Raw genomic sequence first — 10,174 nt, 5'->3', positions numbered from 1 at the left:
GCGGGAGGTCATTCTTCTGGTTGCCTCCCATATCTCTTCCTCCGTGAGGCTTCCGCACCTATCACGACCTATACACCTCACATATCTATATGTATACATTTTTCTGAAACTATGCATTGCAGTTCAGATTATTCATTCGTCAGAATGCTAGTTTGTCTGAATATACGCATCCACACTGTTTTTTCATGTATGTTTTTTCATTTCGGGTTCACATTATGATTAGGGTTAGGAGCGTGAAACGAATCTGCATTTGGATTACACATTGTTATTATGCAATAGAGAAGGCGTTGACTAGTGCAAATACGAGTATTACAGAATTTGACAAGTAACCGTGCTAATTCGATACTCGAGAAGCTAATGACAATGATCCTAGGTTCAATAACGAATCCGCGGTCAACGGGATAGCAGAGTGCGCCTTCTTCCAAAGCCCAAGTTGTACTCGACTTGCTTGGCTACGGTGGAAGTCTAACTAAACTAACTCTTTGTTAATTGTTAATTAACTCGCTAATATTACCTCACGAGAGAATGACTTTCCGTCGCGATAATGATGCAGAGGAAAACTATGATGGGGTGTGTCTAAGGATACGAGATGCTGGTGGTTAGAAAAGGATGCTAGTCGTCCTTGAGGGAAGGTTGCTAGCGGGAAGCGTCGTTCGCGGAAAAAAGATCTCCCCTATCTTCCCGTAGTTGGGACAAAGACTGTTTGTCTGTTCGCAGGACTTTAGATAACTAAATCTTAATATTTATAACGGCCGTCGGACTAGCTGATCATGTACTGTGGAGACGCGTCGGCATCCGGTAACCATCATACCCGAAGAATAGGATCTGTATGTGGCGAGCCGCGGGACAGAAACGGGACAGAAACCGTTGGAATGTTTACTGTCGCGTGCCGCTACAAATATTTCTTTTAAGGAGAGCTATAGAATTACTCCATACTTTTGTTAGACAAAGCGTTTATCCCGTAGCCGCGGCTACGTTCGGCGATTGGTTGTCGCCTCGAGCCCAAGCTCACTATTACAAATATTGAACAAATGCAATCGAATTGACTAAAGAATCTAGATTATAATTTTAAGTGGTTTATTATAATTTTAGTGGTATAATAATTTTACTTAGTGGTATAACAGTTCAGATTATTCATTCGTCAGAATGCTAGTTTGTCTGAATATACGCATCCACACTGTTTTTTCATGTATGTTTTTTCATTTCGGGTTCACATTATGATTAGGGTTAGGAGCGTGAAACGAATCTGCATTTGGATTACACATTGTTATTATGCAATAGAGAAGGCGTTGACTAGTGCAAATACGAGTATTACAGAATTTGACAAGTAACCGTGCTAATTCGATACTCGAGAAGCTAATGACAATGATCCTAGGTTCAATAACGAATCCGCGGTCAACGGGATAGCAGAGTGCGCCTTCTTCCAAAGCCCAAGTTGTACTCGACTTGCTTGGCTACGGTGGAAGTCTAACTAAACTAACTCTTTGTTAATTGTTAATTAACTCGCTAATATTACCTCACGAGAGAATGACTTTCCGTCGCGATAATGATGCAGAGGAAAACTATGATGGGGTGTGTCTAAGGATACGAGATGCTGGTGGTTAGAAAAGGATGCTAGTCGTCCTTGAGGGAAGGTTGCTAGCGGGAAGCGTCGTTCGCTGAAAAAAGATCTCCCCTATCTTCCCGTAGTTGGGACAAAGACTGTTTGTCTGTTCGCAGGACTTTAGATAACTAAATCTTAATATTTATAACGGCCGTCGGACTAGCTGATCATGTACTGTGGAGACGCGTCGGCATCCGGTAACCATCATACCCGAAGAATAGGATCTGTATGTGGCGAGCCACGGGACAGAAACCGTTGGAATGTTTACTGTCGCGTGCCGCTACAAATATTTCTTTTAAGGAGAGCTATAGAATTACTTCACACCTTTGTTAGACAAAGCGTTCATCCCGTGACCGCGGCTACGTTCGGCGATTGGTTGTCGCCTCGAGCCCAAGCTCATTATCATAAATCTCGAACAAATACAATCGGATCGAATGACGACAATTGTTTAATTACGCCTATGATCGAATCTAGATTATGGTGTTAAGGGATTTTCCCGAAGTTCCAAAGGGAAGGCTCCGATGTCCTTTCTTCTCCGACATATAGATGTATCAATCCGTACAACCTTGGGACCTTCTTTCTTCACCTTCATTTCTAAGTTGTTCCAGGAGACCATAGTGATAGACAGGATATTCCGATTAAGCTAGATTTTATTTTTCGACGATCGAAATTTTTCGCGATAGTAAATTTCACAAAAAACTCTTATAAAGGTCTATCGTATTACAATTCAATCAGAGAAAAATGTGGGATTCTTTACAGTAGATTAGGTCAAGAAATCATGACATTTTGTAATAGGCGATATAAATAACGGAGGATGTAAAGTACGACTATATTGGACACAACACACGCACTACGCCTACACTACACGCACTATGCGCACTGCACACACAATACACCCAAGTTACTAAATAAAAAATATATAATTAAACAGAAAGAAGCAACTAAAAAATTAGAAACAATAAATAAAAAAGTTATATAAATTAAAAAATAGAAAAATCTAAAACATCTGCAAGAAGTGGCTTTAATCTATACTAAGCTATAATTACCTTAGCCTAATATTTTCAGTTCTCTGAAAGTTTTCTGTGAACTGACGATATGATTCTGCTCTTCGAAAACTGTTCTAGCCTCTTGCATGAAAATGGATAAAACATGGCAATGTGCTTATGGATATACGGACTATTGAGGAAGAAAGATTTACCATGCTTATCGTCAATGCTTTCACCTTCTTTGTATAACACGGAATTATCCAGCAACAGTTATAATATTTGAGGAGTTTCTTCTGAAAGCAAGGCTATGCTATTCTGACTGATATCTTTAAAAAACCCCAAATCTATTTTGTACAATCTTTAGTTGAAGTTTAATCCGAAATAATTATGTAATGCAATATATTGTAATTAGCGAGTAGTTTGAATAAGCAATGCCTGGCGATACGAAACAATTATAGAGAAAACATCAGAGTACTTCGCAATCATGTGCATAAGGACCTTTTTCTTTTTATTTATTTTCCTTCTATTTATTTTTATTTAAAGATGTTTATTAAACCCAAGATACAATTTTAAATATATTTTGGTATTCACAATAAACGGTGAATTTTTGTAGTGATGTTTTAGGCAAAAGTACCGATACGCAACGGTACGACATAGCTATGCTATAATATGTGTCGGCGCTTTACATTTTTCGTGTTTGATATAATTTTTGGGTTTAAACCGCTGGGGGAGCGGAGCTTCTATGTGATTTTGTTTTTATTTGTTTTTTCTGTCCTGAAAACTTGGTCGCAAAACAGGACGCTTCGGTAGCTTGCTTTTTGGATGCTGTGTAACTTTGGGGAGGGGTGGGATGAGAGGGATGGGGCGGGGGGGATGTCAAATAGGATTGTTTACAAATATTTACAATATTTACAAATATTTACAATATTTACATTTTACACCTGTGTTATGCGGTGTCAGAATTGAGTTCTGTTTGTTTAATGGTGTAAAAGAAAAGTTTTTAGCATTTGGTGACTTTTCTCATGATTGGGAAACAGGATAATATCTGATCTTGATAATCAAGTGCACGCATACCCTTGTTATATTCCAGGATATATTTAGGCTTCATTACTGTCTGTAATTTTTTGTCTGATTGCTCAACCATCTCTACACTTTCGTGTTTTGTTGATTATATATATGCGACGCACTTGTCCTTCCATCTCAGAGCTATCAAATTATTGCAACACTTCCATACACATTCTCATTTCTTAAAAATACGCTTTTAAATGTCTTTTGGCATATTTTTCCTATTCTTACGTACTGTCTCGATGACGTTTGCCTTTTTCTGGTGTAATTTTAAAAAGAGGTTGAGTGAAGAGTACCAGTTGTCCAGGAACAAAGTATATCCCTTGTTTATTGTAGATTTTGATAACTTTATCACAACGTTCTCCAACTCACTATCATTTCGATTAATTGTGTTCTGGTCAGTATATATTTTAAATCCATGACAGAAACGAGTACTTGCCCCGCACAATTTGTCAATTTTTAATCCAAATCGAGCTCTTTTCGACGGTTTGAATTGTTTGTACGCTAAACGCCCTCTATATTTCATCAAGGATTCAGCTATACTGACATATTCAGTGGGTGTGTAAATTTCTTTAAATTGTTCATTCCAGAGGTTGATGATAGGTCTTACCTTTCGAAGTCGATCATTACTATCAACAGTTTCATTATCAGAAAAATGTAAAAATCTCGAAATTTTCCGAAATCTCTTGAAAGGCATTGTTTTTCTAAATATTGGTGTTTCTACTACTGCTCTTATAGTCTAATACAGTTGGATAAATGATTTTTTTTACTTGACCTATCAAAATACACAGTGCATAGTGGACCTTTATTTCGTCTAAGGTAATAGGATACCAAGTGCTGTCCACTTTCCGTCTTTTACGCTCGTCGTGCATTGTCTGATGTGCGAAGCGATTTGTTTCCGTAACAAGTATTTCCCACAATTTGTTATCAAATATAATAGAAAGTAGGTCTAATATTTTTGCATCCTCGCTTAAATTAGAGATAAAACAGGCGCTTTTATGCCACGAGCTTTAGAATACTTCCAAACTATTGGTGTGTTTTTTTACTTTCTGCCAAATCCATGATTGACGCGTCGTACCTTCCTCTTCACTACTCTCATCTATAATCATACGCCTTGGACGCTTTCTGATTGGTACAAACACGTCACTATCACTGGATTCTTTGTCATCGCTTTCACTTAAAACTTTTGTATTTTGCATGTTAAATAATAAAAGGATTGTTCCTTGTTAAACTAAGAACCGGCCAAACCAGAATCAACCTCTCTAGCCCAATCGAATTAATATTTATTCAGAAAAAAATAATAGAAATGTTTTTGCCTAATATGCAACGGGATTTAGAAAAATATAAGCTGCTTTGAATCAATTCTCCTGTGCTTCCTAAACAAAATATTGATTAAATGTAAAAAACACGAATCCTTGTTACATTTTGCTTTATATCTTAAAAATTACTTATCCTAAATGGGAAAGTTTTAGTAGAAAATGGGAAAGTGAGGTATATTAAGTTACGATAAGTCCAATCTTTAGGTCACAAATCAATATGAAGTGGGAGGAAGTCGATTTTTCTTAGGTCGTTGATGATTTTAGTTATGATTGTCATAAAATATCGAGGTCTCGACGTCGACCACGGTGGTCGTGATATATAATTTTGGCTCACTCTGTATATACATGGAAAAAGTGAGAATGTAAGCGAAATAGCAACACAATACACATATACGTATTTGCATATACTGCAAATATAAGACTTAGCAAATGTAGACAAGGAAGAAGAATACTACAAAGCCTAGAAGCATATAGAGTTACTGTTAAAAAAAATGTGAAACTGGTTAAACATTCTTTTAATGCAGTAATTTTGAATGCGTCTTCATAGTTGAGCCTACAAATCTTGACTGTTGGCCGAGCCACACTGTATATTTGTATAGTTTGATAATTAATGCCAAATATGTCATATTTCTATCATGAGGAATGCATCCTTCATTATTAAATCATGTTTCGTTGCGCAGTTCCAGGTAATAAATATCAAAAATTTTATTAATAACTTTGGAAATGTCCGAAAATTCTTTATTTGGAAGATAAACATTTCCTAAATCCACATTATCATTAACGATATACGTTGGTAAAAGCAACAGAATTTGCTCGTTGCGACGGAAACTAAGATTTTTAGAAATAAATATTTACGTCGTGACGTTTACGACATTGTGCCATTTTAATAACTTTTTTTCAATATACCCTGTAAAATATTCAATCGCACAAGTTTCTGAATTACACATGCATATCGGTAGTTTCATCATCAGTAATGGTGAAATTTAACGAATGGTGTTACCATTTTGTGTGAATAGAAAGGCGAAAACAGTCTCATTAATTACATACGATATACGACTTTATAATAGATCTACGTGAAAATAGATATTGGTCAATTTTTCGAAAACTACCTTCACAAAAGAATTTTCATATCTGGAATTATTAAGTGCATGAATTTGTCTTATTCCTAAAATGATTTTTATCATGCAGAGATATTATGTATATGTAACGCTGATGGGCGGGAACATACATAGACAACCGTTATGTTAATTGATGTAGGTTTGGGGTTGATAATTAATCGATTCACACAGATTCGATTTTCTCTATATATTTCTCCGCCTCGTACAACACACAGGATACACTTGATCAATTAACACGTAGTCGACTTCTAAGACAAAAGAGTGTCGCTAGAAGTTGTGCCAACTTAGCTTGTAGTAACTAGCGATCCTAACTTTTCTCAATACTCCCCTTTGATCATAGTTTCTACAAGCCCCATAGCTTTGATATGACATATTGACCCAACTCCCTTAACAATAAGGAAATCCACAGTTTCCCTTGCTGCTTCCTGCATCGCCACGAACTCCGCTTCGCACGTCGATTGAGCTATAATTGGTTGTTTCTTAGACAACCAGGATATTGCACCACCAGCGAGTATGAAGACATACCCGCTCCTGAATTTCCTATCTACCGTAGAGCCCGCAAAATCCGAATTACAAAACACCTTCAAAGGTTATCCTGTTTTTTGGTATACTAGCTTTAAGTCTTTGGTCTTCAGCAGGTACTTGAAAATCCGCCTCACTGCTTTCCAATCGGATAGAGTCGGATTTGCACATCTTTGGCTTAATTTCCCTATTGCACACGCGACATGAGGGCGATTTACAGTGGCGACATACATTATATGCATTTGACCGATCTGTACGGATTGATCAAATACGACAGTGGTACTGTTTGGCTTACTCAGGTGGATGGATAAAAATTGAGTGTCTGTACCTAGCAGCCTAACGTCTAATTTGTCCTTAATTCTATCACATGTAGCACAACTATCACATGTCTTTGGTTTATGTAATCTTGCTGACCTCCTGGGCACAATCGGTACACTCATAGCCTTCCCCGGATTATTCTCACTCGTAGACTCGAGACCCGAACTATTCCACTAGTAGACTGCTCTGCTTCGCACCGAGTCTGGTGTGGCACGTGGCATGGATGCGTCGCAAATTGCTGTCATGGCCCGGCGAAGGTTCTCGGCCTCCTCTTCCACGTCTGTTTCAGTCGTCGTCGTCGAGGCCTCCCAGCTCCAAGCTGTTGCTATAGCAGCCGCCCGGAGAAGATCTCCGTTCATCTCCTCTACCTTCCATTTTGGCAGCGGGCCGCGACCATCACCTGCAGTCGCCGTTTCAGGTCCAGGTGTGTCCACCTCCATGAATATGTAGAAATGGTCCGAAAGTGTCTTGACCCCTCGGCTACTCTCCAGTCTGAAATCCGCCTGAATGCATTGGGGAAGGCCCATGTGATGTCGACGATGGAGCTCCTGGAGTCGTCGCCTGACGCAGTCGCCAACCCCGTCCAGGAATTCCTCGAACGTTGCCCATCCGCTGTTAGGTGACACGTCCGCTGTTAGGTGACACGTACACCCCCACCACCGTCATCCCTGCCCACTCGACCGCGGCGTACCCGTTGCCGCGTTCCAGCAGGGCCCCGTGGGCGAACGCCCCCGACATTGATGTCCAGGTAACAGCAACCATTTCGTCCGTATCTCCGACCCATTCCGGAGCATCCAGAACTCTGTATGGTTCTGCCACCACCGCTAAGGCGACCGTGCTCTCCCGAATGGTTTGGTAGACAGGTCTTGCGCTCGCCTTGACCTTCCCAGGTTAGTCTGGAGGATGCGCATTTTCAGTCCCCTAGTGTCGTCACTTCTATGGCTTCCTCCGTGCCAGCTTCTTTGTTCACAGGCTTAGGGTCGCCTTACGACGGCGAGCCTTTTTCGTTGCCGTTTGCAGCTGTGGATCAGCGGGGGCTCCTTTTGTAGCTTTCTTCAGGGGGGGGGGGGGGGGGGGGGGAGCGCAGGCCGGTCCACCCATCCTGTCCACAGATGGTGCTCCAAGCGCCTCGCAGAGTAGGCATTTCGGGCTCGCGGCAGTGCATGCTTTCACTTAGTGCCCTGGTTTGCCGCATCTGAAGCATAGGTGCTTCTTGTCTTCCTTGGCGGTGCTGGTCTTGTTTACGTGCCCAATCTCCAGGCACCTGTAACACTGCAAAGATCTTCGCTCGATGGCTTTGACCTTCGCTGTCGACCAACCTATGGCGACCTTGCCAGCCTGGACCAGTTTCCTCACTGCACCAGGTCTGCCGGCCGGGCCTTATATCCATATAGATCCAAGGCCGTTTCGGGCGGGGCGGATTTCTCCCAGTCGGACGTCCTCCGGCTTGCAACCGCTCTCCTTCGCCAGGGTGTCCTTGATTTCCTCCTTAGTGTCCGATATGTCTATCATAGACACCCTTGCTTCCGCGGCTCGGAAGGGTGTCGCCACGCGGATTTTGTTCGCACCCAAGGCCCGGGTCAGCGAGAGCAACGGCCTACTCCCTCTTCTGGTCCTCGGGGACCTCCAGAACGACGCCTCCGTTTATGGTTTTGCGCATCTCCACCGCGTTGATGCCGACCTCGGCCAGGGAGACGCTGTCCTTGGTCGCGGCCAACATCTCCGCGTAGGGTTCCGCCAACACTTCCGCGTAGGATTGGCCCGATTTATCCCTTAGTAATTGTAATTGTTACCGCCCACTTTCGTTCGCTTGCCTCCGCCTCTTCGCGTGTTCTTCGATCTACTCTCTGGGGCTTTCCTCAGGCTCTTCGCCCCTGTCCCGGAGGTTAGCTTCGCCGGTTGTTTCTTCTCTGCCTCTTTCTTCTTTCTACTTTTTTCCTTTCGGCGGTTTGCCATTCCATGACGGCCGCTTGACCTCCCTTGGTCACTGGAGCATTTGGAACTCTAGCCTAGAGCCTAGGATAGATCCTTCTCGTGCTCTCGTCAGGAACGACCTCCTTTTCTTCCCTCCTTTCTATGTTTTGAAGGCGTTCTTCCAAACCGGTGCAGCGAGGGTCTTATCTCCTCTATCTCGTGTTCGACTGTGGCGAGACGAGCCGTATCACTGCTCTTCTTTGCGGTGGGGCGTGAGGCCAGCTCTTTTCGGAGCGCCTCGACCTCCGCCTCTAGTGTCGCTATGCGTCCTTTTGCTATAACGAGGGTCTATTCTTCTCACCATTTCTGTTGCGCCCGCAGCAATAGTTCTCGCCGCTTCTTTTAGCGTTTTCCCTTGCGTGCCCTTGAGGTTGCGAGATGTCTCGGCAACATCGGTCACCTCGGCGGCTCGACGGATCAGTTCCGCTCCTATGTCCGCCGTAGTAGATGTTCGCATCTCTTTGGCTAGGTCCGTGGGGAGTTCGGGGCCGGCCTTCCTTTCCTTCGCGCGGGGCGCTTCGCCGGCGGTGGTTTCCTCTGTCGTTTCTTCCGCCCGTAGGTTCTCCGTGTCCAGTGTGGAGTGGGAAGACCCCTCTTTTGGCGGGACCGCCTTCGTCATGCTTCTAGTGCTGACGTGTGATGGCTCAGCAACCAGCTTCGCTTCACCCCCTCCTCTGATGATTTCCTCTACCTCCTTATCTTTCGCTACGGTTGCGTCTTTTTCCCCCATTGGACGCAAAAATGGCCACTTGTTCCGCACTTGCTACTCCACCACTCCAGTCACTGCCACGGCGATCATACCAACCTAACTTTTCTCAGCACGTTATTGCATATATTGGTATATGCATATATTATCCATATATTGCTTTTATGGTCTTTGGACTCATTCATTCAGCTGACACATTCCATCCTCGCACTCCGCTTCCATATGGAAATATTAAAGATACTTTTATTTTCCACACTTAATGTTTAAACGTCCAAATTTTAGAAAATTTGAAATAAATATTTTCATATTCTCTGATCTTTCCTTTTCAAATTACGCATTTATAATTAGCAAACAGTTTACTCACGATTATACTGTAAATATTGGTGGACTTGCGGTGAATTACAAAATACAAAATGCAGAAAGTGTTCGTACTATGCAAAAATATATAACATTCATAAATATATAACATATATAAAATATATAAACATTCAAATTAGAGTACTCATTTATAGAACGTCTCTCATAACATTTATATAGTCGGTGAAATAAATCTCTAAGTCCCA

General features: G+C 42.0%; 1 protein-coding gene across 1 annotated transcript; it reads right to left on the bottom strand.

The window, feature by feature from the left end:
* Positions 1 to 6,408: 6,408 nt before the first annotated feature.
* On the bottom strand, positions 6,409 to 7,053 carry LOC112213977 (uncharacterized mitochondrial protein AtMg00810-like). The gene is made up of 2 exons (XM_024372103.1): positions 6,751 to 7,053; positions 6,409 to 6,672 (listed from the first exon to the last, which is right to left on the bottom strand). The coding sequence occupies exons 1-2, from the start codon at positions 7,051 to 7,053 to the stop codon at positions 6,409 to 6,411; spliced, it is 567 nt and encodes a 188-aa protein (XP_024227871.1).
* Between the last annotated feature and the right edge of the window lie 3,121 nt (positions 7,054 to 10,174).

Source organism: Bombus impatiens, unplaced genomic scaffold (genome assembly GCF_000188095.3).
Source record: "Bombus impatiens unplaced genomic scaffold, BIMP_2.2 scf_3239, whole genome shotgun sequence".
Lineage (NCBI taxonomy): Eukaryota > Metazoa > Arthropoda > Insecta > Hymenoptera > Apidae > Bombus > Bombus impatiens.
The sequence above is the reverse complement of the archived record's forward strand: the minus strand, read 5'-3'. Positions and strand labels throughout refer to the sequence as shown.

Bases quoted from the DNA above. Each gene is read 5' to 3' on its own strand.
- LOC112213977 (XM_024372103.1), bottom strand. From the start codon at position 7,053: ATGAGTGTACCGATTGTGCCCAGGAGGTCAGCAAGATTACATAAACCA. The intron at 6,673-6,750 runs GTGAGGCGGATT...TAACCTTTGAAG, and splicing joins CTCTATCCGATTGGAAAGCA to GTGTTTTGTAATTCGGATTT.